Raw genomic sequence first — 25,445 nt, 5'->3', positions numbered from 1 at the left:
AGCCTGTCATTTCCTGCTCCCCAGTGCTCCCCTCGTCGACGATTCCGCGACCCAAGCTATGCTTAGCACCCGACCGGGTGTTGCAGATAACCCAGATTACGATATCGAGCTTGTCAGCGGCACACCCACGCGCGTTCTCGTAGGGATTCGCGCCGGCATGACTTTAGCGATTCACCCAGTGTTTGCTCTCTTAGCTTCTCATCCCGTCCCACCACCTCGTCGCCGCTATGCAGAAGCCAGGCATCCTCGCTGAACCTCCCCAGCCTCCCCGCGCGCGCTGCGTATCTTGGCGCATACGGGCCTGCCTCGCCGGTATCGCTCTCTGGGGAACCTACCAATACTCCAGCTCCCTTCAATGGAACGGTGACCAGGGGCCGCTTTGCGGCTTGCCTGCGCTGCACAAGAGCAGTCGTACGCGGGTGCCCTCAGCGGGACGCAACCCCGCATATCTGGTGCGCGCGACGAACGGCGCGGTCGCGAGCGAGAACGAGCTCTGCTCCGACATCGGGGTTAACATCCTCAAGGACGGCGGCAACGCGGTTGACGCGACCGTGGGCACGACGCTCTGCATTGGCGTTGTGAACATGTTCTCGTACGTCTCCCACTTCCCCACCCCTTGCGCTGCACTGACGCGCGCGCACGCGCCCCGATAGCTCCGGGATCGGCGGCGGCGGGTTCATGACGGTGCGCATTCCCCCCGCGAGCCCTGGGGCAGCGTCGGAGGTCTTCTCGATCGACTTCCGGGAGACGGCGCCGGCACTCAGCAACAAGACGATGTACGTGGACGACCCGCTCGCCGCGCGCTGGGGCGGGCTCGCGGTCGGGGTACCGGGAGAACTACGCGGGCTCGAAGAGGCGCACAAACGGTGGGGGAAGCTGCCGTGGAAGACGCTCGTGCAACCGGCGATCCGGTTGGCGGAAGGGTGGACGGTGCAGACCGAGCTGGACCGACGACTTGAGGTTAGTCTATTCCCCGAATGGGCGCAATATATGCGCAAAGTTTGGCACTCTGAACAGCGTTCTTGGTGTGCAGATGTTCGCGCCATTGATGCTCAACCATCCGGACTGGAAGCCGATATTCGCGCCGGAGGGGCATACGCTCAAGACGGGCGAGACAATCCGGCGCACCAACCTGTCGCGCACGCTCGCAGCGATCGCGGAGGGCGGCGCAGACGCGTTCTACACCGGCCCCATTGCAGACGCCATCGTCGAGAAGGTCCGCGTAACCGGCGGCATCCTTTCACACGCGGATCTGGCACAGTACGAGGTCCAGGTGAAGCGTGCGCTACAGGGCACATACCGCGGTCGGACGGTGTACACCCCGCACGCGCCGACGTCTGGGCCGGTACTGATCCACATGCTGAACCTCATGGAGCACTACGACGACCTCGCCGAGGAGGGCCGTACGGTCGTCAACGTGCACCGTGCCATTGAGGCTATGAAGTGTGAGTGTGGTGGTTGATGCGGTTTTGCGGGATTTGACTAAGCACTTGCGCTCGCGCGCGTTCAGTCGGCTTTGCTGCGAGGTGAGATGGGCCGTTTCCCGGTGCCGGGCATAGCTGACGACGGGCATCATCCAGGACTAGGATTGGCGACCCTCTGTTCCATGATGAGGTGCACCGCATCCATGAGATACCCACCAAGCAATATGCCGACGATGTGTTCCCTAATATCACCGACGTACGTGGCATTGTAGACTATCCTGATAACATGCTAAGCGTGGGATACTCGTACCAGGATACCACCCACTCACCGGAATACTACAAGCCGATATATGACATTGTCGAGGATCACGGCACGGTAAGTTGGGTTGAATTTCTCTCATGTTATTCAAGGATTACTGAGCTTCTATCTCGAATACAGAGCCATTCGTCTTTCGTTGACAAGGACGGCATGGCTGTTGCATTGACGACTACCGTGAACCTTATCTTTGGTTCTGCGGTCCTTGACCCTGTCACTGGCGTTATACTTAATGATGAGGTAGTTGTCTTACAAGTTCTGTCGACGACGCGAGCTCATATGGGCTATGATAGATGGACGACTTCTCTACACCCGGGATGCCTAATGCATTTGGGCTTTATCCCTCTCCTTGTGAGCATCCCCGCAAGTCCCCTTCGTGGTGGCAGTATTTCTAATTTTGTGGCAGACAACTACCCCGAGCCTGGCAAGCGTCCGCTGTCCTCCACGACGCCTACGATCGTAGAGCACGAAGATGGTTCATTCTATGCGGCCATCGGTGGCTCAGGCGGCTCTCGCATTTTCCCCGCCGTCTTCCAGGTGCTCTTGAACATGGACTGGGGTATGGACGTCAGTGCCGCCATCGAATATGGTCGTCTGCATGACCAGTTGTTCCCCACAATGGTGGACACGGACGACACCCTGCCTGCAGAGCTCATCGACGGCCTAATTGAGAAGGGACATAATATCTCCGGTCAGTGGAAAGCTCAGACGGGGAGAGGTCAAATGCTGAATATATGCTGTAGTGGCGGAGATCGACCGTGTCGCTGCCGTCATTCAGGTGGTTGCGAAACTTAATGATACGATTTACGGTGGGTATTGGGCTTCTTCTCGCCTTACACGCCTTCTCTGACATGTCGGAGTACAGCTGCTAGCGACTCCAGGAAGAATGGGATCGCAGCGGGTTATTAGCGGGTCTCAGCCATACTACTGACCGCGTTACTAGAATATACTCTGCCTACTGGTGCCTTGAACGTGATTAGCACCATGCTGCCACTGGTCACCTCTGGCAAGTTTATCCGCTCGACGTATGGCTGCAGTGTGGTGCGTGCGCTGGCAACATATGCCGAGATCGCTGAGGGGGCGGACCGTCCGCCACGTGTGCGTAACATTGCGTCCATGGGTCGCACTTCTCGAGGCTTCGCGCTCGTTATGCGTCGCCATCACCCCCGCACTGCCATGGAAGCCTATATAGCGTGCGCATGGTCTGGCCACGGCAACGTCCACGGGACCGAGCACAAGCGTACTGGGTAAACTTCGCACTTGACCCCGCAAGCGAGGTTACACCGGGCCGCCGTTCGACGCGTCCCGCTTTCCGATCACCGCGGTTTATAACAGTAGGTCGGGGCAGGCGAGAACGCGAGTGTCGTTAAGAACGCCTACCAACCTACTCACGATGTTCAGCGTCGGCTTGGTCTCAGCAGCTCTCGCGCTTGCGCCGTTCGTGAACGCGGCAGCCCCGCAGTGGGGTCAGGTGAGCCTTGCGTGGGTGTATGTACCTAGCGACTTCATCCCGCTGACCCGCGACACGGTCTAGTGCGGCGGCATCGGCTGGACTGGCGACACAAGTACGCGTCATTCAATCGCATAGGCCTGTAGAAGCTACTGAACGTGTTGTTCACGCAGCTTGCGTCTCCGGCTCCGTGTGCACGGCGCAGAACGCCTACTACTCGCAGTGCCTGCCCTCCGCCAGCGTACCGAGCAGCACGACCGCGGCCCCGTCGCCGCCTCCGCCCACCACCGCGCCGAGCTCGCCCACGACGACGGCCGCCCCGCCGCCCAGCTCGACCGGGTTCGTCAAGGTCTCCGGGCAGAAGTTCGTACTTAACGGAGAGACCTTCCCTCTTGTCGGGTGCGTGCACTTCTCTCTGGGATGATTGTGAACACCCCAGAAACTAATGTTAGGGCGGCCTGCGTAGCGCGAACTCGTACTGGGTCGGACTCATGGGCTTCAGCACGGCGCAGATGAACCAGGCGTTCTCGGACATCGCGAAGACGGGCGCGACTACCGTGCGGACCTGGTAAGTGCCACCGGTTGAGGTGTATATTCTGGACGCGCCGCTGAACTTGGAGCAGGGGCTTCAACGATGTCACGACCGCGAACGGCGACTACTACCAGCTCTGGCAGAACGGCAAGGCCACAGTCAACACTGGTGCTACCGGCCTTCAGAACTTCGGTGAGCAGACTTCGAGAGATGATGCAGATGTAAATTGACACCGTATGTAGACAACGTCATCGCCGCTGCGAAAGCCAACGGGATCCGTCTCATCGTCGCTCTGTGAGTTCGTTGTCCAAGATATAGCTTCCGAGATACTGAATGCTGCAGCAGTACAAACAACTGGAGCGACTACGGAGGCATGGACGTATACGTCAACCAGATCGCCAACTCCCCCAACCACGACCTGTTCTACACGAACGCCAACGTGATCGTGAGTACCGCCTTAGCTTGACACATACAGCAGGAGACCCTAACAATAGATTATAGGCCGCGTACAAGTCGTACATCAAGACCTTTGTGAGTCGCTACGTGAACGAGCCGACTATTCTTGGATGGGAGCTCGCAAACGAGCCGAGGTGCAGCGGCAGTACGGGGTAAGCTGAGCGAGCTTCACATCATCTGTGAACCCGACATCTTACCAAGCAGCACAGAACGAGCACGGGTACGTGCACGACGCAGACGATCACGAAGTGGGCGAGCGATATCTCAGCGTACATCAAGTCCATCGACTCTAACCACCTTGTTGCTATCGGCGACGAGGGCTTCTTCAACGAGCCCGGAAACCCCAGCTACCCTTACCAGTGAGCACGCAATGGCGTTATATCTGCCGACGACTGCTCATTTGTTAACTTCACCCCAGGGGTGGCGAGGGCATTGACTTCAACGCCAACCTCAACATCAGCACCATCGACTTCGGCACTGCTCACGTAAGTCCGGGCGAGATATCTCGGCGAAGTAAATATCTAACGAAATCCTTGTCAACAGCTCTACCCTGTAAGCCTTCCAGCTCTTCTGAAGCGGCCGCCCCATCTGACTCCCAGCAGATAAGCTGGGGACAAACGTCTGACCCGACTGGCTGGGGTTCGCAATGGATTGCAGACCACGCCACGTCCCAGAAGGCGGCGAACAAGCCCGTGATTCTCGAGGAGTTCGGCGTGACCGACGGTCAGGCCGCCACCTACACGGCATGGTACAACTCCGTTATCAGCTCCGGGCTGACGGGTGACTTGATCTGGTGGGTACCTGAGCGGTTGCGTGACCAGAACTCATGGCTGATGTTGTGTGAATTCCAGGCAAGCCGGCTCGCACTTGTCGACGGGAAGCACGCCGGACGACGGCTACGCGGTAGGTCTTTCTTCTTGCCTTTGCGTGGCATTGATACTCATGATGGTTTTGACAGATCTACCCCGACGACCCTGTCTACCCTATCGAGGCTGCTCACTTTGCGGCGGTCAAGGCCAGGGGTTGAGACATGCTCGCAAGTTCTCGAGGGCAAAATGCTACTGGGCCATCATGTACACCATTCCGATAAAAATTCCGATATCGGCTGTTCACGCTGCCTCGCGCACCTGAGATGACACACGGCAGACAAAGGCCAAAGCCGACATGCCACTACAGCCGTGCTATAGCCAAAACCGGCGTTAAACTATCGCCTCCTTTCCGGCCTTTTGATAGGCTATCGCATCCTTTTCAGCCTTTTGGTCAGGCTATACCCCGACTATAGCACCTGGGTGATTCCGCACCTTGCCTGCCGTGACACCTAATCCAGACCCGCTTTGTGCATGACCAGGCGTGACCCCGTGCCGACAATATTTCTTCGTAAGACCCGCCAAATTGAGCACGAGCACTTTGAAGCAGACTCCGAGGAGTGGCTGTACGGTGGGATTTGCGGCATCAGCCAAATAAGCGTACGCGCGCTTGCACATCCTGCTGTTGCATTTTGTACTCGACCTTCATGCCCTCGAAGAACCCTCTCATGGATTTCTCTGCGGTCTATGACTAGCTGTGTGTGAGCTGCAGCTATGGTCGACGTCTTGGAGCTCTCGTGATCTTCGGCAGTTGTGTCAGCAGCGCTCAGGCCATTCGGAATTGGGGCTGCGGCTGTACGTACCAGGCTCCGCCCCTCGCGTTGAATTCGGATTGCCTCGAACGGCCACTCGAGTATAACTTCGCGTGATACACCCCTCTGTGAGTCCCAACACATCCATCTCGACGCCCTCGAAACAAGATGTACAAAGCCCCCGTTCTACGCGCCTTGCGTCCTGCTGCTCGTCTCTTCCGTCCTCGTCTTGTCCACACCCACGCCGCATCGGCGCCGCATGTTCAGTCTGCCCAGACGAGACTTTACAGCTCGGCCTCGTCGGCCTCAGCCATCCACGATGCTCTCACCGACGGTACGTTCGTGTCACGGGCCAGCGCCTTCAAGATACCTCCCGCGGAACCGTGGAGACGGCACGTCAGTGCCGACCCAGAGACCACTCCGACGGTGTACACCTTCTTTGAGAAGGCGACGTCGACCTGGCAGTACATCGTGGTCGACCCGAAGACTTCCGAAGCCGTGCTGGTCGACCCCGTGCTCGACTACGACCCGAACTCCGGTTCAATTTCCACCGACACGGCGGACGGGCTGGTCTCCTTCATCGAGCAGAACAAGCTCCGAGTTACGCGCATCCTGTGAGCGGCGATCCTTTCGCGCGTGCAATGCCAGCTTACTGAAGTGGTGCCTAGCGAGACACATGCCCATGCGGATCACCTCACCGCCGCTCAGTATCTCAAGCAACAGTTGTATGGAGACGTCACCGTCTGTATCGGCCAGCGCATCACGCAGGTGCAGAACACGTTCGCCCCCATATATGGTCTCGAGCCCGCCTCCCTCGAGAACGCCTTCGACGTGTACTTCCAGGACAACGAGGAGTTCGCGCTGGGCTCTCTGTCCTGCCACGTGATGCACCTGCCTGGACATACACCCGACCACGTCGGCTATGTTGTAGGCAAAGCGGTGTTCACCGGTGATTCGATCTTCAACGTAAGTTGTGGTGCATCTTGGATCTGACATATGACTAAGGGAGACGCAGCCTGATGTAGGTTCAGCTCGCGCCGACTTCCCAGGCGGAGATGTAGAGACCCTATATGCGGTAAGACGTCGAGCCCGAGCTTCCCAGTTTCAGAGCGCCGGAAATAACCTTATGAATTACAGTCCATGCAACGCCTTCTATCCCTGCCAGAGGACTACCGGCTCTACGTCGGACACGATTACCCTCAGAACCGCGATCAGACATGCTTTGCCACCGTCGCTGATCAACGGGCGCAGAACAGGCATGTCAAGATTGGCACCGAGCCCTCCACGTTCATACAGTTCCGCAAGGAGCGCGACGCGGTCCTAGGGGCACCTCGGCTTCTCCACCCCGCTCTGCAGGTCAACATCCGAGCCGGCAGACTGCCGCCCCCAGACGACAAGGGGAGAATCTTCCTGCGCATCCCCGTTCGGGTGGACCTCCAACTGGAGTAGACACTACGTACGTGATCGACGCGGGCTCGTTTCCGTTCCTCGTCCTGTTCCCATCGTTATCAATCAAATTGTACCCGATGCACACACCCTCGAGGTGCCCGACGGACAATGTTACACAAGAATCTCCGGGCTCACCTGCCGCGGTGGCGGTGCAGTAAGCACGGCGACAAGACGGTGTCGACAGACTGGCTCAACTGTAAATGAAGATTAATGAGAAGGCCGTCGACCCACAGCCAGTGCGATCAAACCGCGGCGAGGCGATACCTCACCCGTCCTCACATAAACCCGCATATCCTCAGATATAAGACCTTCGGGGCCGGTGTGGGGCTCTCAGCGTGCGTCAAATACCCTCGTATACACTTCCACTTCCTCACTGCCGCGTTTCCTCTGACGCTATGACACGCCTGCCATTGGAAATCTGGCGAGAAATCTTCAGCTATGCATGCTCCGACGGGGGCTACACTGGAACGTCTTTGGCTCTAGCTTGCAAGCTCTTCTACAACGCTTCCCTCCCAGTCCGCTTCTACTCCTTATCCCTCTTCTCGCTTCGCCAGGTCGAGTTATTTCTCGCCTTTGCCAGACGTTACGAGGAGAGATACGATGGAAGACACCTCAAGGTCCACCATCTCCTTCTCTCCTTCCCCGCCCCTCCTTCAAACTGCAGACCGGACCTCAGTTCAGAGGGTTCCTCGGGGGAAAGCAGCGACCCTGCAGAACACTGGATCATCGCGCGCCGGCTGCGCGAACACGACAAGGCCGCCTGGGACCGCCGGTTTCTCAAAGTCGTCCCCGCCCTCCTGTCACTCGCCGCGCCGCACCTGCGATCGCTCGCACTTCTGCAGTCGGACGGGTTCGCGTTACCGGCCATCAGACACGCCCTCCCCCGACTCCGCGAGCTCACCCTGCTCGTGGGCATCTCGGTGATGCTCAACAGCGACGACGCGTTCGACGTGGACGGCCCGCCGTCACCGTCGCCCCCCTCGACCCCTGGATCATCACCCGCCGCGGAGGCGCCCGCATCCGCGACACCGAGCTCCCCGCCGCGGCGCGCGCGCTTCCCCGCGCTCGAGCGTCTGCATGTCGTCTGCGGGCGCCACCGCGACTTCGTGCTCGGCGACACGCTCGCGCACCTCCCCCGCCTCGCGCCTGCGCTGACCCATCTGCGCGTCTCGAACGCGACGTACACGCACGAGCACTGCCTCCCGCCCTTCCTGCGCGCCGCGCTCGGGCTGCCACACCCGCACTCGGGCTTCGATAGCCTCGCGACGGGTGCTTATCCATCGTGGCTCGCGCAGGCCGCTGATGCTGACGAGTGCACAGCGAGGCTTCCGGAGTTGCGACGGCTGCTCGTGCACTCTGTGCCCCCGCCATCGGCTGGGACTTACGAGGGGCCGTACAAGGAGTACATGGCGCTTGTCGAGGCGGTGGACGCGATCGGCGCGGCGTGCGACGCGAGGTGCGACGTCAGCGTGCAGACGATGCGCAGCGCACGTGCCAAGCAAAGGCTTTGGGAGCAGATTGTCGAGGCGGACTGGGTGGACAGAATTGAGGGAGGGCCCGGGTGCTGGGCGGGCTGCGAGAGAGACGAGGACGCTGCGGCGCGGGTGTAGGCATGGACCCCGGCCGCTTCGCATGTCTTGGTCGTGCGTGTTTTATTGCTGCGCGGTCTCGTCTGACTCACATCTCACTTGCGTTGTTTTCAGGTCATACACTGGTCTTCTTGCACTATCCCACTGCTGTCGCAGTGAGCGCGTAGTTGTTCATGGCAGTGGCATGTTTCGTTGATGGGTGGGCTGTTCGCAATCAGCAGCCACTACACCACTGTGTTTAATTGTGTTTTACGCTGCTTGGCTTTCCCATTGCGTGTATATTGCTTGCTCATGCTGTGCCGTGTGCGCGGGTGACATCAGAAGGTTTGGTTGATGATAGTTGGTGTCAACACCAGGTCCACACATCCGCGCTCGGTTCACTCGGAGAAGTTGGCGCTCGTCGGTCAATATTCGAATTTCGGACTGTGTTAGGCGCAGTGCTACTCAGCCGCTAGTCAATTTCGCATGTACCCAGTACTTACTAGTCAACACCACGCTTTCCAGTTGGTTGCGACAGGTACGAGACATCTACGGTTCATGAAGTGCTGAGAAGTATAATGAGAGGTCGTGTTCTACCGAAGCTCTCTAGTTTCGCACTTGCCTAGGGAGCACCAGACACATATAGTCTATGCAAACTCGATTAGCTGGCGAGAATAGCGAACTTTCGGTACACGAATGCGAACACGCCACGCTTGGCGCGTTCAGGAGTCTATACTTCCTCTCTGCACATTCCTAGCTCCCTTGTCTACTGGGCACTGTTAAAGTGGATCTGTCGAATGTTCTAAGAAATGGTGTGTACACTAACATTTGCCCATGGATCTTGTCCAGTGATTCTGCACTGAATGACGTGTCGTACATCTAATTCCTGGATCGACAGCTGCCCGTCGACAATCGTTGCCTTCCTCTGCCTATCCCTCGGTCCAGTCAAGATGACGTTCGCCTCGCGCAGGGTAGGTACCTCCTCCATAAAGCGGCGCATGTAGTCTCCGAGGTCGAAAGCGTCCGCTGAAAGCTCCGCAAAACACCACGGGTAGTCATGCTCCTCCGGGGCAGTGGCCAGGTCCCTCGCCTCCCGTTCCATACGCCGGTCGTAGCCCCATTTCCCAGTCTCCCAAGGCCGAGGGTCAACTTGACCCATCCCGATCTCCAACTGCAAGTTTTGGATTGGTGTGCCCACAAGGCTCGATCGCAGGCCCTCCTGCCAACACAAACCTCACAATCAGACACTAGAGGTCGAGAAACTGGACATGCACGCACAAATACCACGGCCACGTCAACATCTTCACCCTCCTCGTGCAAGACTGTGTCAATGCGGAGGGTAATGAGCCGCTCACTTCCCCGCCCTCGGAGCACTGCAAAAACGTCGGGGGCCGCGCGGTCGCTGAAGAACTCTGGCCAGTCGTCCAGCGTAAGGTGCCGAGGGCGAGTATGGAAGAGGATGCGCTCCAGCATATAGAACAGCGGTTCTCTTACGGTGTCGACGTGTAGGCTCTCAACGAGACAGGCGAGGCTAAGCATGTACAGATCGGGGACGCTCCCTGTCAGCTCGCGCATGGCAGCCTAGGTGTGACTGGAGGTGACCTGCTCCGAGATGTTCCGAGCGTGCCAGGCCTCCCATGGCCCGAGATTGGATGGGTGAAAGGTTAGAGGCTGCCTATCGAGGGAGAACGTGAAGTGGGTGAGGTTCAGATAGGTTCGGATGAACGCCATGGTCCGCGGGAAGACGGGAGAGACGACAGAGAGTCGATACATGTGTGGGTAGATGAGCATGGCATCGGGAAGGGTTTGGACATCCGGAGTGGCCCATGACGAAGAAGACAGCTCCTGGAGTGACGTCCTCGACGACGCTAGAAGAACAGCAGGGCCCGGGTAGCACACCTTGAGGTTATCCTCTGGTATAGGGTCGAATGACGTATCATCGTCCGAATCGTCGTCCGTCCGGAAGCCGATATGGACGACAGCGAGCTTGGAGCGGAGAGACCGAAGCATCTCGACCGCACGCACTCCGGCATACCTTAGGTCGAGCTTATGAAGAGAAGGGAGGTCCGCGAACGCGTCGAGGAGATCGGGGTGAGATGAGATGATGTCCTCGCTAAATGACACCAATAGGGTCTTGAGGTTGGACATTCGACGCAGCGCATGTGCTAGTTGCGGCGCGATCGACTCGGGCAGGTCGGGGAAAAGGAGGTCCAGGGAGCGCACGAATCTGCACCGCTCGTCGGCGCATTTTTGAAAGGGCCTGAGGAAGCGCACGAGGTCCTCCTCAGTTTCGAGAGATATGTTATGCGAGAGCAGTGCCGCAAAGCCATGGGTATAGAAGAACCGACAGGTCCTCATGAGTCAAGCGCAGTCGGGTCTTGAGCAGGTCTTGAGGACCTCTCGCCATATGTCATAGTCAAGACCGGGTGGCTGCAACATGGCAGGTAAGGAGCTCAGCTACGATAGGCGTAGACATAATATTTCAGTGCGAGTAAACTAGTATTAGAAGAAGTCCCAGTGTGACCTACGACTGTGATGCGACTTGTGTGTAATTTCGAGGCCTATAGCAACGCATTGATAGGCCTTGTTGAAGAAAGCGAGAAATCCAGTCGTCGAGAGTGAAAAAGAGGTGTTCTGGTTGCCCTGTACGGTAGCGTCGTAGTACAGAGGTAAACAGATAGCGTACGAAAAAAAAGGACACAAGCGCGATACTGAACGCTTGGTAAGCGCCGGTAAGCAGGCGCTCGCTCGCTCACGTCCGAGCACTTGCAGGCATTACACATTACCGCGTCTTGAGAGCTCTGAGGCGAGGTTGAGCGGCGACTGTGCGGTGGATGTTGATGAAGGTGGTCGATGGTCGTACGCATACTGTGTTTTTGCACGAAGGTGAGCGCCTCCAGCGTGCCTTGAGCATACACGTGCCACCCAATTCGGGACCACCCCCGCTCGTCCGCTTGCATATGTATCTACGCTGTGCGGACAGTATGTACAATAGCTACGTGATACAGAAGCGTCGTTAGCATGACTTGCACAAGCTACAGCTGGTCAAGCAATAAAAAGTGCACATTCGAGAGACAGGACTAAATAGCACCAGCGCGAATCCGATGTGTCATGTCGAACCTAGCGAGACACCTGATGTGAGGATAGATATTCGCGCTGTGACAACCGACGCAATTAATGCTGTTTCGTTACACAAAAAGAGATGCAGAGAAGAACGCGCGGCCTTCCTTCACGTCCCTCACTGCTACACGATCCGTGCGCGCATGTTCGGGGTATACCAATGTAGGGCCAATCTTCTGGAAGACTTGTTCCGTGCTCGCTGCAGAATCCAGGTGCACGTAATAGTCCTCGTCGATTTTGGGGTCTTTGATACCGTGTTCACTGGACGCATGTCAGTTCCATACACGGTCCGTGCCCGAACAAATTGACTTCACCTCGTGCAATGTATCACCGGGGGGATATCGCTACGAAAGCAACAGTGCGCGCAGCCAAATGTGTCAGGAGACTGTTCCTGGCCTGAGTTCGCGCACAGAGTTGTCTCAAGTCCGAGGACCGTAGTGGTGTGCTCAGCATCGAGCACTTGCCACTTATTGGCCACCGCATCAAGCGACGGCCCGAAGAGCGTACCGCAACGGGGACGCTCGTGAGCCACCTGCATCCGCGTCCGCTCTAGTTAGCATGGCACGCACTACTAAAACAGCACCCCAGTGACCACTCACCGCTGCCTTCCAGTTGTACGCCTCTAAATATCCGACCGCTGGGACAGCACACACATCGCAGAACAGCCGTACACGGCACTGTTCCATATCTTCGACGGTCGCCCGTCGCGGGTCAAGCCCGCACGCGCGGATCGTCACACACTCCTTCGCCATGTTCTTGTTGGCTTTGAACATCGCCTGCGTGCCGCCCCATCGGAGCGGCAGTCCCCGTTCCAAACACAGCGCATCCAGCTGTTGCACGAACATGTTGCCCATCTCACTCTGGGGACGGGCACAGCGGTGCGCGAGGATAGCGGGCCACCGCAACTCTGTGCGCTTGCACACGGTGCAGCAGAACGACGCGACGGCGAGAGCGAGCGGGTCGACGTCGGAGTCCGAGTCCGAGTCCGGTGCGGGAGGCTCGCAGTTGTTCAATGCGGTCGAGATGAGAGCGCGGAACTCGCGCGCGCGATGGTCGTGCCATTTCGTCTTCAGGGCGGGTACGGACGCGAGGAGCGGCATGAAACTGTCGGTGGAGATCTCCGCGGAGACCGGCGCGTATACAACTTTGCGGAAAGCTGGATCTTGACCGAGGTCTGCTATCTGGGCCTGCGTATCCCAGGTGGCCGTTCTGCGACCCTGTTCAGCTTCGTATGTGGAAAGGACGGTGAAGAGGTCGGAGAGCCGCTGGGCGAGCACACGGTCCCAGACGTCTCTGAGGCGTCTAGCCCGGAGATCCTCCATGTAGCCGTGGAGGTCCTGGCAGATACCCTGCCACTCTGATTGGGGGCCGTGTCAGTAGCAGTATAAGGCGAAATCGGGGAGAAGTGGGCGAACCGTCATCAGTCAAAGCACGTGCGTGATAGACGTGTGGTTCTCGTGCCAAGTACCACATTTGCGAATCGTCCAGAGCCTGAAGGTCTTCGCCCCACCCTTCGTCTTTCAGGCGTTCGAGGATTCTACCGCTCACCAACGGTCAACGTTTGGTACGTACATTGACAGGATTCGATACGCACTGTGCCAGCCTCTGCGCACGCAGCGCGGCGTCTTCTGCTTGTTTACGCCGGCGTTCAGCGTCGCACCATGCGATCATCTTGCGCGCAAACTGAGACATGGCTCTCAGCAGTGGCTTGTATTCATGAGGGAGAAAACGTGCCTTCTGCCGTACGGTACACATGTCCATCTGCTCCTCAGCGACGCGTACCTTATCTTTCTTGGACTTGATGGCAGCCCATCTTGCCTGCAGACTCTGTACGTCGTCTTTCAGGTAGAACTTATCGTACTTCCACGTCTTGGTTCTGTTGAATAGGAGCGTGAGAGTGACGCAGTCTGCGGGATGCACGCAACATACATCGTACAGAGCGACTCGTTCAGAAGCATCGGGTCTGAGCGCTCTGATACCTTTTGCACTTTCTTGATGAGCGCGTTCACATGCCGAGCCTTCACAAGCCTGCAGACCCTGAGAATGACTATGGCGGCGGACATGCCAAGTGAGACCCGTACCGGTCTTTCGCGCATGGTGTGCACACACGCACCCGGAGCTTCCAGCTGAATATGTCCGCGTGCTGCCCGCAATTCTGGCGGTTGCGGTAATAAGAGACCGTCGCTGGACGTTGTGAGTACGACGTGACGCACATGGCACTCTTCAGTGAAGACGAGTCTAGCGTAGTGCATTTCGCTGATGTCCGAAGGGCAATCGGGGAGGTCCTTCCATCGCTGCCTGGCGGCTTTCCAGCACGGTATAGACCGTCGACTGAAAAGATACGCGCGGAAGTCCTTGCATGTGCGCGCGAGGGTCAACAGATCGCGAGGACGTAGAAAGCTCATTATCTGCGGATATCCTCTCTGTTACAAGATGCAACATATAGACCGTGCATTCCTAGGTGCTTACCTCCATCAGAACGTCGAGCGGTAAGTTGAGCAGCCCTTCGCGTGGTCCATATATGACGACTGGCCGCCCTTCACTCTCGTCGGTCGCTGGCTGAGTCTTAATGCGATCGAGACTGTCTTCTGCGTGTTTATCTGCAGCTTGGCGGGCACTCGAGGCGAACCGATCTGACTCCTTTTCTTTCTGCGTCCTCGCTTTTGAAGCCAGACGCGTGCTCGCTCTTGGGGTACCACTGACCGATGCTGTGGTCTTCGTCTTCTTCCTGGGCGGCATGATAGGCTTGGTAGCTGTGTCAGAGCTGTCTTATGGAGACGAGAAAGCACAGGGTTCCGAGGCTCGGGGTGGGTAGTGGCCGGAGTCAAGACGGGGGACGTGGCAAGGAGGAGTGGTAGCCGGTACCGACTGTGAGGTTGCTGTTCAACGTTCAGCGCGCAAGCGCTCGTCGGTACATTCAGACGCCCAGCGCCACAAACGCGACGCGTTCATTATTAATATTCACGATCACGCGTTAGCGCAGTCCGCTGGAGAAAATTAACTCGTATCCTTCCTACAGTAGCACGGCTCTAACTTGCCCCGTCTAGTCCGCACACAACCCATGAATGTTACATGGGCAGCTTCTAAACCCGGGCCCCAAGCATCGTCACGGACTCCCACATCAGACGGTCTTCACGCTCGCGATGGCCCCCATATTCTCGTCTCTTCGGATCGCAAGCCCCGCACAATCGCCTACGACGTGCTCGCTATTGCTACGCGTAGACAAGAATCCGCGGGTCAGGAAGAATGACTGTCTCCGAGAGTTGAGGGTGACGTACCTCAGTCGATGTAGCCCAGCTCACAACCCCTTCGCTATCGGTCCTCAATCTGCAGTTTCCCGTCGACAATCGTTGCCAGCCTCCACCGCTCCCTCGGGCCTCTCAAGATGATATGCGCGCGTTGCAGCGTCGGGAATTTGTCCATGAATCGACGCACATAGTCCTCGAGGTCGAAGTCCTCGGCAGAGCGCTCCGCAAAGCATAAGGGGTATTCCGCGGGGTCGGGCGGAGGAGGGGTGGGGAGGCGATGTCGCTGGCGTCGCATACGAGCGAAGGCGGTCAAATCGTTGCGTCGCGGGGGGCCAAGATCATCCGTCCATATCTTCATGCGCAGCTCTCGCAGGGGCGCGTCCAGGAGCGAAGATAGTAGGCCCTCCTAAGGTAAGCGTTATTGAGAGATGATCTTGTAAGGTGATGTGCGCATGGCAACTTTGAAACACGTACGAATACAGCGGCGATGTCTACCGCGCTATCATCGTGGTCTTTGTCCAGCCCCGCTTCGATGCCAAATATTTCGAGCCGCGAGCTTGCCTGCCCACGGAGGGCTGCGAATACGTCTGCCGGGGGTGTGGAACGGATATCCGCGGGCCAGCCCTTCAGCGTGAGTTGTCGGGGGCGCACGTAGGAGAGCGCGGGCTGAAGCATGTAGTGGAGCGTGTCGTGCATGTGGTGCAGGTGCACATCGTCGACGGTGCAGATGAGGCCCAGCAGATAGAGGTCAATGAGGCTCCCTCTGAACTCGCACAGCGATGCCCAAGTGCGGCCTAACTCGAGTTGGTTCGCGACGTTCAGGGCGTGGCAGGCATCGTAGTCTTCGATGGTGGATGAGTCGTAGCGACCCAGTTCGCTCTCGCCCGTATGGAACCGGAGGTGGGTGAGGTTCGGGTATGCGGTTATGTGAACGATAGTGCGCGGGAAGAGGGATCGCTCGAGGTCGAGCCGACGCATCTGCGGATAAACCAGCGCGGGGTCGAGATCGGCATTGGTGTCCATCTCCCAGCCGTAAGACGTCAATTCCTGGAGTGAAGATCTCGAGTGCGCCAGGATCACAGCAGGGTGGTACAGAGACACATCATCAATACCGCCAGAGTCAAAGAATCCTTCTCCGTCGGCGACGCCGAGGAAGTCGATATCGACGCTGACGAGCGCGGAGCGGAGCGCTTGGAGCATACCCATGGCAGTTTCTCCTACATAGCCCAAGTTAAGCTCTCGGACAGAGCTGAGCGAAGCAAATGCGTCTGGAAGGTCGGGGTGCGACAAGAGCGTATCTTCGCTGTACGAGATTGATAGTGTTTCGAGGTTCGACATCCGGCGCAATGCGGTGGCCAGCTCCAGACCCGCGGGCTCGCTCAGGTCGAAGAAACCGAATCGTACAGAACGGACATATTTGGAGCGCTTGTCGGGATCCTTCTGCAAACAGGCGAGGAAGCGCAAGAGGACGTCTTGCGTTGAAATTGATATGGTGTGCGAGAGCAGCGCGTCGAAGCCGTGGGTGTAGAAAAATCGACTAATCTCCATGAAGCGGGTGCAGTCTCCAGGGCATGCGCACCACTTGAGGACCTCCAGAAGGATGTCGTAGTTGAGGGCGGGTTTCGATGACATGGTGAGCAGTTAAAGGCGGAAGGGGAGGAATAAGTCTGAGAGTTCTAGCGAATTTGAGTGATATGAGTTAGTACGGTGGCGTAACTGGGCGTTTCCGGCTCACCACTTGCAACACCCACGTTACAGAGTTTGTTTCGCTATAGAGGCCCACCACAGAATATCAAGCGATGCTTAGGCTTGTCTCACGTTTTCAGAGACCTAGAAAGGGTCCGCGCGGTGGCTCTGCGCGAGGGAGGTGGAAGGAAGACGACCGTCGTAACAAGAGACGCGTACAGTGGCAGTCGCCACAAGCGCCGTGCGACTCGCGTCCCTGCTCCGGTCTCCGACTTGGCACTTGTGCAGCTAGCTAGCTTGTCGCATGTCACCACACTCATGAAGATTGGATGTTTGAATACTATAATGAGCGCCGCCGCCCCCTCAACTCCCACATGTACATCAGGCAAAGGTTGTGACTTGCTCGAGATGACCATCATATTCTCGTCTCTTCTGATCATACGCCACAATTAGGCGTACGTCGCCCACAACATGTTCACTATTCCAACGCGTAGCAAGATAGACCGTGGATCAGGAGGAGTGCAGGTTGCAGGTCATGCGAATGGCGTACCTAGGCCCGTCCATCTTGTTTAAGTTGGCACTTCCTTCACCGCTGGTCCTCAATCTGAAGCTTCCCATCCACGATCGTTGCCATCCTCCATCGCTCCCTCGGGCCGTTCAAGATGATATGCACGCGTTGCAGCGTAGGGACTTCAGCCATGAACCGACGCACATAGCCCTCGAGGTCGAAGTCCTCTGCTGAGCACTCAGCAAAGCACAAGGGGAACTCCTCGGGGTCAAACGGAGGAGGGGTGGGGAGGTGTAGATGCTGGCGCCGCATATGAGCGAAGACGGTGTCGTGGTCGGGCCGCGGGTCGAGAGCCTGCGTCCATATCTTCATGCGCAGTTCTTGTAGCGGCACGCCCAGGAGTAACGATCGTAGGCCCTCCTAAAGTGGATGTCAGGGTTATGATGAGACATTCATGCAAGGTGATGAACGACAGGCACGTACGAGTATAGCGGCGATGTCGACGGAAGAGTCCTTTTCTTCCAAGCCTGCCTCGACGCTGAGTGTCTCGAGTCGCGAGCTTGCATCCCCGCGGAGCGCTGCGAATACCTCGGACGGCGGGGTATCGCTGAGGTTCGCGGGCCAGTGTTCCAGGGTGAGTTGTCGAGGGCGCGCGTAGGAGAGCACGGGTTGGAGCATATAGTCAAGGGCGTCGTACAGAGAGTGCAGCTGGACACTTTCTACAGTGCAAGTGAGGCCGAGGAGGTAGAGGTCGAGGAGGCCCCCTCCGTACTCTTGCAGTGAAGCCCAAGTGAGGCCCGAGCTGACTTGGTCAGAGACGTTCAGGGCGTGGCGAATGTCATACTCTTCCAGGTTGGATGCGTCGTAGTGTCCCATCTCGCTGTCGAGCGTATGAAAACGGAGGTGGGTGAGGTTTGGGTATGCGATGATGTACGCCATGGTGCGCGGGAGGAAGGATCCCTCGAGGTCCAGACGACGCATCTGGGGGTAGACCAGCGTGGGGTCAGGCAGGGTGTCGACATCCATGTCCCAGCCGTAAGACGATATGCTCTGGAGGGATGATCTCGAGTGCTCCAGAATTACGGCGGGATGATACAGAGGAACGTCTTCCAGCGGTACAGACTCAAAGAATCCTTCTCCGTTGGGGGGGACGCCGAGAAAGTCCATATTGAGCGTGACGAGCTTGGAACGGAGGGATTGGAGCATTCTGAATGTATGCTCCCTAGCACAGCCCAAACGCAGCTCCCGGACAGAGGTGAGCGCAGCAAATGCACCGAGGAGGTCGGGGTGCGACATGATCGTATCGTCGCTGTACGCTAGTGACAGCACCTCGAGGTTGGGCATTCGGGGCAGGGTGTTGGCCAGCTCTAGCGCCGCCAGCTCGGTCAGGTTGTAGAAATTGAATTGCAGAGAGCGGACGTATTTGCAGCGCTTGTCAGCATCCGTTTGGAAACAAGCGAGAAAGGGCAAGAGGTCTTTGTGTGTTTTGATCGTTATTGGGGGCGAGAGCAGCGCTTCGAAGCCGTGCGTGTGGAGGAACCGACAGGTCCGCATGAGTCGGGAGCATTCAGCCCTTGGACATATCTTCAGGACCTCTAGAAGAATGTCGTAGTTGAGCACGGGTGAGAGTGACATGGCGACCAGCCGAATGAGAATTTGGCGAGGTTTGGTATATCCCGGCGAACTAGAAGATATGAGTTAGCGCAGTGGCGCGACTGGGGGTCACCTTTTGGCTTACACCGTACAAGTGTCGTGTCGCGAGGTCTAATTTTGTAGTGACCTGAGAAAAGTGAGTAGTGCGTATAGTCATCACACGTTTTCAAAGTCTTACAGAGGTTTTGCACTATACTGAGGTGAGTGGCAGAGACGGTCGTCGCGGTAGGGAACTGAAAGACGCGGTGGTTGCCACAAGCGCCGCGCTACTCAGGCGCGCGTGCATTTCGCCGAAGACTTGGAACCCCTACTTAGTACTACAGCAGCCACGTTGTCTCCAACGTCACCGCCGCCTGTGAATGTTTAAACATTGAAGATTCCAAGTCGAACTCACCTTCATATGGTCTTAAGACGTGGTACTTACATGTTGATTGATACTCGACGCAAACTTCTTGAACGTCGCAATGCACGCAACGTCTGCATTAACTAGATCAAGTAAAGTACTAACAGCCTGGTTAAGAATGGAAACATCTCTAGGACTCGGACGTAGCGGCGGACAGATCGTTGAAAAGAGAAGGAGAAAAGAAAGCACGGCCGTTCTTTACGTCCTTAGCCGCACGACGGTCGGCGCGTGCATCCTCCGGGTAGACCAAAATGGGGCTGCGCACATCCCGGGTTTCCGGGTGCATGTAGAAGTCCTTCACTATAGCGGGATTCTTGAGTGAGTGCACTCTGCCATGCGGAGGTGAGCACAAAGTCAACTCCGGACTAGCGGTCAAAGCAAACAACGTACTGCTTGCAGTGCGAGATCGGAAACCCCCGGCTCCGGTAGGGGCAGCGGGTGCAGCTGAAGATGCCCCCACGGACATCGCCCGCATCCTGCCGGGCGGCCTCCAGTATGATCACGCTTGCCGTGGTACTCGCGTCGAGCACCTCCCACTTCTTAGGCTTCTCTACTGACAAGGGGTCTTCGATGTCGCATCGAGGGAGGCAGAGAGACGCCTGTTATGAGGCGTAAGTATCAGCAAGAATCAAGAAAGCACAGAGGAACTGCGTACTCACCGCGCTACACCATGTGTACACTTCCATGTACCCCACTGAGGATACCGAGCAGATTTTGCAATACAGTCGGACATTGCAAGCCTGCATCTCATCATATGTCACAACGCTAGGGTCATATCCGCATGTACGGATAATTCCTTGAGTCTGTTTGCAGACAGTCGTTGCGCGGAACGGACGTCCGCGGCGCCACGGCAGGCGCAGCTGGAGCTGCGTGCACGCATGCGTCAAAGCACGCTCGTAGTCGCCTTCATGATCAGAGCCGCGCCCACACCGATGGGCGAGGATATTCGGCCACCGCAAACCACCCCGACCGCATGCCTCGCAATTGAAGGTGGCGATAGCAAGCGATAGGGGTGAAACGTTCTTCGAGGGCGCGAGCTTAAGCTTCTTCACAACGAGCTCTTCAAGCTCACGCTTCCGCTCCTGGAGCCACACTTCTTGTGAGACAGCAATGGAATCACACAGTTTGGCGATGTCGTGTTCGGTAACCGTTTCGGATACGGGCACCTCTAGAACTTGTCGGAATGCCGGCATGAGCGCAAGATCGGCGAACTCTGCTCGCAGGTCTGACGTCGCATCACGGGGCCCAGAGGAATCGCTGTGCACGTTGACGGCCTTACGGAGCATCATGAGCCTTTTGTGAACCACAGCGAACCACTCGTCCCTGAGACGTGCAGTGCGGTATTTTTCCACCTGAGCGATGAGATCCTCGCGTATTGTACGCCATCCTGTAAAGTTGAATCCGCATATTCAGTTCGTAGCACCGAATGATTAGAAGCAGACGGTACTGTATTACCATCTTCGGTGAGCACTTCGGCTTTGCGGACTAACCCGAGGCTGCGCAGTCCATTGAGACGCGGACTGTTCATGAGGCTGAGTTCCTCGCCACAAGCTTCCTCCTTGAGCCGGAGCAAGACACTGATCAAACTGTTAGTAATATGAGTAGTAGGCATAGTGATTTGAGCCTCATACTCTTCCACGTGCTTCTCCGTCAACTCTTGCAGCCTCTGGGCCTCTTTCCGAGCTTCGGCGTTCCCTGATGCCTTTATGGCATCGATGAACTGTAGATACAGAGCCTGATGAGACTGAGACTTTCGCAAGTGACGTTTTGATCTCACCTTCGCCTTGTCTGCGACTTCTGCTGTACAGCGCTTTACGAGCAGCTTCTTCTCGTCGTCCGTCTTGCAAGACGCCCACGCCTCTCGGAAATGTTCTACCTCAGGGGCATAATAGTACGTCCCGCTGTGCAGAGAGGTGCCATCGCTGAACGAAGCAATATCAGTGCCATGTAACCGTCATTGGGATACTTCTAGTAGCAATTACGCACTGAAACGAATATCCCTTTACGTGTTCTGAACATAAGTAGGGAAGCTCCAAGTACTGCTTGCTATCCTGGGTCACCTTCCTCACCTGACCCGCAAAGTGCGCCATACTGGTCGGGAACTTCAGACTAGGGAACAGGGTGGTGAGAAGTCAGCAACGGTACAACCAGATTAAACGTACAACTGTGGCCTGCATAGCTTGCAATAACGAGCAAAGAACATCAATGCGTTCTCGTCTATGACAGAACACCCGCAATGCTAGAGAACGAATCAGCCGTTTTATCAACACCAATGAAGACGTCAGGACGTACATCGCAGATCGAGCCGAAGATGAGGTTAGCGAGCTGGGGTTCGGAGAGATGGGGCGGGCACACAGGGAATCCTTCAACGCTTTCCCTGGCGATTTTCCAGCACTGCAAAGACTTCCGGCTCATAAGGAATGCTCTGAAAGGTTTGGAGACCCGTGCCAGGGCTAGTATATCCCGCGGGTGCGTGACAGAGAGGATCTTCATTACGGTGTGCCAGTACGTGAACGGGGACATTGTCAGGACAACTTCGCCAATGCCAACGATTCAATTAGCGCATCGAAGGGACACATACCTCAATCAGAACATCCAAGGGAAGGTCTTCAAGGGGCGCCGTACGACGGGCGACTCTCTTCTCAACCGGCGTGGCTTTGACCTTTCGAGGGGTGGTGTGGTGAACCTCCGGAGCCGCCTTCACGGTGCCGGCGGCAGCGGCGGCGGATCTGCTGCGCGTAACCCTCGTCGTGGCCGCCACGGCAGCAGTCTTCGAACGCGCTATTTTGCGCTGCGACCCGCCCGCATTGTCAACACCCGTCGTTGACAGCGCACCTGCGTTCGTGGCAATAGCGGAGCCAGCACTGGCGTCGATTGCTACGATCTTCACCTTCTTCTTGGGAGGCATCCTGTCTCCAGAATGTCCTAGCGAGAACAAAGCAAAACCAAGTATGAGCAAACAGCAATCCAGGCGGGGTGGTCGCACTCTCACCGCTGCACGGGTGATGAGAGTTGCGCGAAGAAAGGCACTGGCGCCCACTGCTCGCATCAGCGGGACTCGTCGCGTAAGAAGAGCTGGAATGTCTTACGTACAGGTTTATACGACGCGACTCGCTGTTGGATCCTGGACAATTTGGCGGGGGAATTTTGAAAGGTCTACGTATTTTCCCTCTTCGCCACTAGAATACCATGTCAACCAGTCTGATAGTAGGATGCTACAGTACCCCAAAACGGCCAGCACATACTAACGATAGGTTGGAACGTGAGTATAACATACTCGTCGTAGCAAGTGTCGTGAACTAGTGGAACAAGGTTATAGAGAAGAACGCATGTCCCCTTTGGACATCCTTGGCAGCCGTACGGTCTCCGCGCGCGTTCTCCGGGTATATGGAAATCGGGTACGTCTGCGTGCCCGTCTTGGGATGAAGATAGAAATCTTCGCCAATTACTGGGCGGTCGGTATCGTGCGCACTGTCATCAGAAGGCTTGGTATGCGCTCGGAAGTAGACGGAGGGGAAACGACGCACTCCATACAATGGGCGACTAGGGACTCGGAGCCTCGACCGCGTTGCGGACAACGTGTGCAGGCGAAGATGGCGCCGCCCGGAATGTCGCCCGCTGCCTGCAGTGCGGCATCCATAGCGATGACGGCCCTGGTGTGCTCTGCGTCGAGTATTCCCCACTTGTTCGCCTTCACGCTGTCGGAAGGTCCGAATCGCCCATCGCGGACGTCGCAAAGCGGACGTTGGTGGGAGCTCTACACCGGATTAACATCGTGCGGCCGCGTCAAGCAGTGCTTGGTGGATTGTTGCTTACCGCGTTCTTCCAGTCGTAAACCTGCATGTATCCGATCGAAGGCACCGAGCAGATCTTGCAGTAAAGCCGTTTACCGCAACTCTGCATCTCGTCGTAAGTGACCCGGCACGGGTCCCGCCCGCATGCACGAATCATCGCCTCGATGTACCGTGGGGCGAAAGTGGGAGTGAACATTTGGGCGGAGCGTCCCCAAGGGCAGTTTAGCTTCAGCCCAAGACAAAAACTTGCCACCGCACTACGATACTCCTCCTCACCGGGGAGATCACGAAAGGAAACATCCCGTCCACAAGAATGCGCCAGGACATTTGGCCAACGTATGTCATCGCGCTTGCAATAGCCACAGCGGAAGCTAACGATGGCCAATGCCACCATCGGGTACTGGAGCAGACGACCCCCTGCGTTCTCACCGACGATCGCTTCGAATTCGCATTGACGCTCCCTGAGCCATTCCGCCTGCAGCGCCGGTATGGTGTCGATCCGGTTCGCAAAGTCCTGTTCGGTAACTGGCTCGCACGCGGGCAGCTCCACAATGCTCCGGAACGCAGGCATCATCGCCAGGTCTCCAAATTCCGCACGTAGGTCCGATGCAGCACTCCGGCGTAGCCCTAGTGACTTTTCGTAAGCCGCTACAACCCCGTGCAAGAACTTGAGCCTTTCAGTCGTGGCTTGGCGACGTTCCGTCCGGAGGCGCTCAGTCTTGAGTACGTCCAATTCGGCAACCAGCGTATCACGCATGCCGTCCCAATCTAAGGAAGACCCCGGTGAGCGAAACGTTGACGCGCAAACGTTGGAACCAACCGTTTTCCGTCAGAGGCATGTTAAGGTAGAAGCCTGGACAATCGTAGAGCTTCCAGAGGGGATCACGCCCGAACGGGTCAATCTGTGTGCGTTGCTTGTCGAGCTCATCTCCCCAGCCCTCTGCTCTCAGCCGTGCGAAGATACTGCAAGCTGAGCGGTTAGAGTGCACAAAAGTTGTATACTACTAGTATAGCGACGTACGCGCGTTTGCGCTTTTCCCGAATGATTGCCAGGTCAGAGGACCGTCTTCTGTCTTCGTCGTCCCCCCATGCAGTAATAGCCTTTACCTCCTGTTGCGATAAGATTGATTCAAATTCACCAGAGGAGCAGCACGCCGTACCTGCTTGCGTTCCTTGACGCTAGCTATCCGTTCTTCAACAAGACGCTTCTTCTCACCGGCCCTTTCGCAGCGCTTCCACTGAGACTTGAACTTGACCGCCTCTGGGCGAGAGTAGTAGAAAGTCGTTCGATATCTAAAAATTGACATGAGTGACATGGGCGTATAGCCCGGGAGATAAGAGATGACACACCGTCCGCGCTCAATCGCATACGTCAGGAAGCCACCGGGGTACCCGGTCTCTTCATTGACCTCTTGCATCAAGTTGTCTATCGGAGCTCCTGATACTATTCTGGCGTACGCCGCACCGCATCAGCCGAACGGGCGCATATATCAGACAGTGGCGTACTTACTCCTTCTTGCTACAATCGGAGCAGGGGCGACGGTATAACGCCCAATATGTCGTACCGATGTGTGGAGCCCCGCATTTCTACAATCGCTATAATCAGCCACTTTTGTGTGACATCGTAGTGTCGGCGGCTAGGAACGCACCGTGCAGTCATAGGTGAACAGGAGAACCGCATACGGACACTTGGGTGCACCTTTCGAGTGCCGATCCCTGGTCTCCTTCCAAATTCGCGAGGACTTGCGGCTCATCAGGAATGCACGAAACGCCTTGGAGGTGCGAGCGAGGGAGAGTAGGTCTCTGGGGCGCAACATAAGGAACACCTGGTAGCAAGGCGTATGTGAGCACGAAACCTGCACGTCCTTGTATGAGTATATACCTCAAATAGAATGTCCAGGGGAGCGTTCTCGATGGAGTTGTGACGAGCCAACATAGATATTGCATTGGCAGTGTCAACGACGTCAGCGACGGCTTCATCTCCCACAAGTTGGTGAGACGCCTCATCCGCTGTCTTCGCTTTCTTGTTCGGAGGCTGCATTTCGTGATCTATAGGGGTGAAGTATATAGATGGGGACAGTTCAGGGTTCAGAAAAGAAAAGGAACAGCAAGAAAATGGACGCGATGCGCAGGTGAAAGTCAAGGTGAACGACAACGTGTCGAACGGAGCGCGTCAGGGTCGCGTCGCGTCGCGAGCCGGTCATTTCGTGGGAACCATAC

General features: G+C 56.9%; 10 protein-coding genes across 10 annotated transcripts; 4 read left to right on the top strand and 6 right to left on the bottom strand.

Moving 5' to 3' along the window:
- The first annotated feature begins 184 nt into the window (after nucleotides 1–184).
- TRAVEDRAFT_142402 (gamma-glutamyltranspeptidase) lies at nucleotides 185–2,703 on the top strand. The gene is made up of 11 exons (XM_008036423.1): nucleotides 185–592; nucleotides 654–960; nucleotides 1,034–1,445; nucleotides 1,511–1,526; nucleotides 1,581–1,680; nucleotides 1,738–1,800; nucleotides 1,864–1,980; nucleotides 2,034–2,091; nucleotides 2,147–2,431; nucleotides 2,484–2,549; nucleotides 2,606–2,703. Exons 1-11 carry the CDS (start codon nucleotides 228–230, stop codon nucleotides 2,647–2,649), a joined length of 1,833 nt encoding a protein of 610 aa, XP_008034614.1. The 5' UTR covers nucleotides 185–227; the 3' UTR covers nucleotides 2,650–2,703.
- A 402-nt stretch (nucleotides 2,704–3,105) lies between these two features.
- Nucleotides 3,106–5,275, top strand: TRAVEDRAFT_161823 (mannanase). Its single transcript, XM_008036422.1, has 14 exons — nucleotides 3,106–3,211; nucleotides 3,275–3,305; nucleotides 3,364–3,589; nucleotides 3,657–3,758; nucleotides 3,814–3,914; nucleotides 3,965–4,016; nucleotides 4,068–4,167; nucleotides 4,224–4,330; nucleotides 4,388–4,537; nucleotides 4,597–4,663; nucleotides 4,722–4,730; nucleotides 4,781–4,971; nucleotides 5,030–5,081; nucleotides 5,137–5,275. The coding sequence occupies exons 1-14, from the start codon at nucleotides 3,134–3,136 to the stop codon at nucleotides 5,203–5,205; spliced, it is 1,335 nt and encodes a 444-aa protein (XP_008034613.1). The 5' UTR covers nucleotides 3,106–3,133; the 3' UTR covers nucleotides 5,206–5,275.
- Nucleotides 5,276–6,115: 840 nt separating this feature from the next.
- TRAVEDRAFT_62974 (Metallo-hydrolase/oxidoreductase) lies at nucleotides 6,116–7,629 on the top strand (the record flags this gene model as incomplete). The annotated part of the gene is made up of 5 exons (XM_008036162.1): nucleotides 6,116–6,130; nucleotides 6,163–6,410; nucleotides 6,465–6,762; nucleotides 6,812–6,871; nucleotides 6,934–7,629. The coding sequence occupies 5 exons, from the start codon at nucleotides 6,116–6,118 to the stop codon at nucleotides 7,243–7,245; spliced, it is 933 nt and encodes a 310-aa protein (XP_008034353.1). The 3' UTR covers nucleotides 7,246–7,629.
- An 11-nt stretch (nucleotides 7,630–7,640) lies between these two features.
- On the top strand, nucleotides 7,641–8,855 carry TRAVEDRAFT_69476 (uncharacterized protein; the record flags this gene model as incomplete). Its single annotated transcript, XM_008036421.1, has 1 exon — nucleotides 7,641–8,855. One exon carries the CDS (start codon nucleotides 7,641–7,643, stop codon nucleotides 8,853–8,855), a length of 1,215 nt encoding a protein of 404 aa, XP_008034612.1.
- Nucleotides 8,856–10,394: 1,539 nt separating this feature from the next.
- On the bottom strand, nucleotides 10,395–11,171 carry TRAVEDRAFT_43784 (uncharacterized protein; the record flags this gene model as incomplete). Its single annotated transcript, XM_008035726.1, has 1 exon — nucleotides 10,395–11,171. One exon carries the CDS (start codon nucleotides 11,169–11,171, stop codon nucleotides 10,395–10,397), a length of 777 nt encoding a protein of 258 aa, XP_008033917.1.
- A 2,815-nt stretch (nucleotides 11,172–13,986) lies between these two features.
- On the bottom strand, nucleotides 13,987–14,435 carry TRAVEDRAFT_80581 (uncharacterized protein; the record flags this gene model as incomplete). Its single annotated transcript, XM_008036420.1, has 3 exons — nucleotides 13,987–14,088; nucleotides 14,147–14,341; nucleotides 14,403–14,435. Coding segments are annotated over 3 exons (330 nt in total), but the record flags the coding sequence as incomplete, so codon positions are not given.
- A 1,904-nt stretch (nucleotides 14,436–16,339) lies between these two features.
- TRAVEDRAFT_114923 (uncharacterized protein) lies at nucleotides 16,340–16,813 on the bottom strand (the record flags this gene model as incomplete). The annotated part of the gene is made up of 1 exon (XM_008036419.1): nucleotides 16,340–16,813. A coding segment is annotated over one exon (474 nt), but the record flags the coding sequence as incomplete, so codon positions are not given.
- A 640-nt stretch (nucleotides 16,814–17,453) lies between these two features.
- Nucleotides 17,454–19,010, bottom strand: TRAVEDRAFT_43781 (uncharacterized protein; the record flags this gene model as incomplete). Its single annotated transcript, XM_008035725.1, has 2 exons — nucleotides 17,454–17,795; nucleotides 17,859–19,010. The coding sequence occupies 2 exons, from the start codon at nucleotides 19,008–19,010 to the stop codon at nucleotides 17,454–17,456; spliced, it is 1,494 nt and encodes a 497-aa protein (XP_008033916.1).
- Nucleotides 19,011–19,561: 551 nt separating this feature from the next.
- TRAVEDRAFT_43780 (uncharacterized protein) lies at nucleotides 19,562–22,339 on the bottom strand (the record flags this gene model as incomplete). The annotated part of the gene is made up of 10 exons (XM_008035724.1): nucleotides 19,562–19,760; nucleotides 19,822–20,030; nucleotides 20,091–20,818; nucleotides 20,887–21,008; nucleotides 21,063–21,151; nucleotides 21,209–21,353; nucleotides 21,418–21,540; nucleotides 21,594–21,670; nucleotides 21,724–21,918; nucleotides 22,013–22,339. 10 exons carry the CDS (start codon nucleotides 22,337–22,339, stop codon nucleotides 19,562–19,564), a joined length of 2,214 nt encoding a protein of 737 aa, XP_008033915.1.
- A 391-nt stretch (nucleotides 22,340–22,730) lies between these two features.
- Nucleotides 22,731–25,266, bottom strand: TRAVEDRAFT_43779 (uncharacterized protein; the record flags this gene model as incomplete). The annotated part of the gene is made up of 11 exons (XM_008035723.1): nucleotides 22,731–22,902; nucleotides 22,959–23,188; nucleotides 23,248–23,328; nucleotides 23,602–23,993; nucleotides 24,046–24,188; nucleotides 24,247–24,335; nucleotides 24,386–24,518; nucleotides 24,576–24,674; nucleotides 24,736–24,812; nucleotides 24,875–25,051; nucleotides 25,108–25,266. 11 exons carry the CDS (start codon nucleotides 25,264–25,266, stop codon nucleotides 22,731–22,733), a joined length of 1,752 nt encoding a protein of 583 aa, XP_008033914.1.
- Between the last annotated feature and the right edge of the window lie 179 nt (nucleotides 25,267–25,445).

Source organism: Trametes versicolor (assembly GCF_000271585.1).
Source record: "Trametes versicolor FP-101664 SS1 unplaced genomic scaffold TRAVEscaffold_2, whole genome shotgun sequence".
Classification (NCBI taxonomy): Eukaryota; Fungi; Basidiomycota; class Agaricomycetes; order Polyporales; family Polyporaceae; genus Trametes; species Trametes versicolor.
The sequence above is the reverse complement of the archived record's forward strand: the minus strand, read 5'-3'. Positions and strand labels throughout refer to the sequence as shown.

Excerpts from the sequence above, each read along its gene's own strand:
- TRAVEDRAFT_161823 (XM_008036422.1), top strand. The coding sequence starts at position 3,134 with ATGTTCAGCGTCGGCTTGGTCTCAGCAGCTCTCGCGCTTGCGCCGTTC. Across the intron at positions 3,590-3,656 it reads GAGACCTTCCCTCTTGTCGG|CGCGAACTCGTACTGGGTCG; the intron begins GTGCGTGCACTT and ends CGGCCTGCGTAG. Across the intron at positions 4,168-4,223 it reads ACACGAACGCCAACGTGATC|GCCGCGTACAAGTCGTACAT; the intron begins GTGAGTACCGCC and ends AATAGATTATAG.
- TRAVEDRAFT_142402 (XM_008036423.1), top strand. The coding sequence starts at position 228 with ATGCAGAAGCCAGGCATCCTCGCTGAACCTCCCCAGCCTCCCCGCGCG. Across the intron at positions 1,981-2,033 it reads GCGTTATACTTAATGATGAG|ATGGACGACTTCTCTACACC; the intron begins GTAGTTGTCTTA and ends GGGCTATGATAG. Across the intron at positions 2,432-2,483 it reads GAAGGGACATAATATCTCCG|TGGCGGAGATCGACCGTGTC; the intron begins GTCAGTGGAAAG and ends TATATGCTGTAG.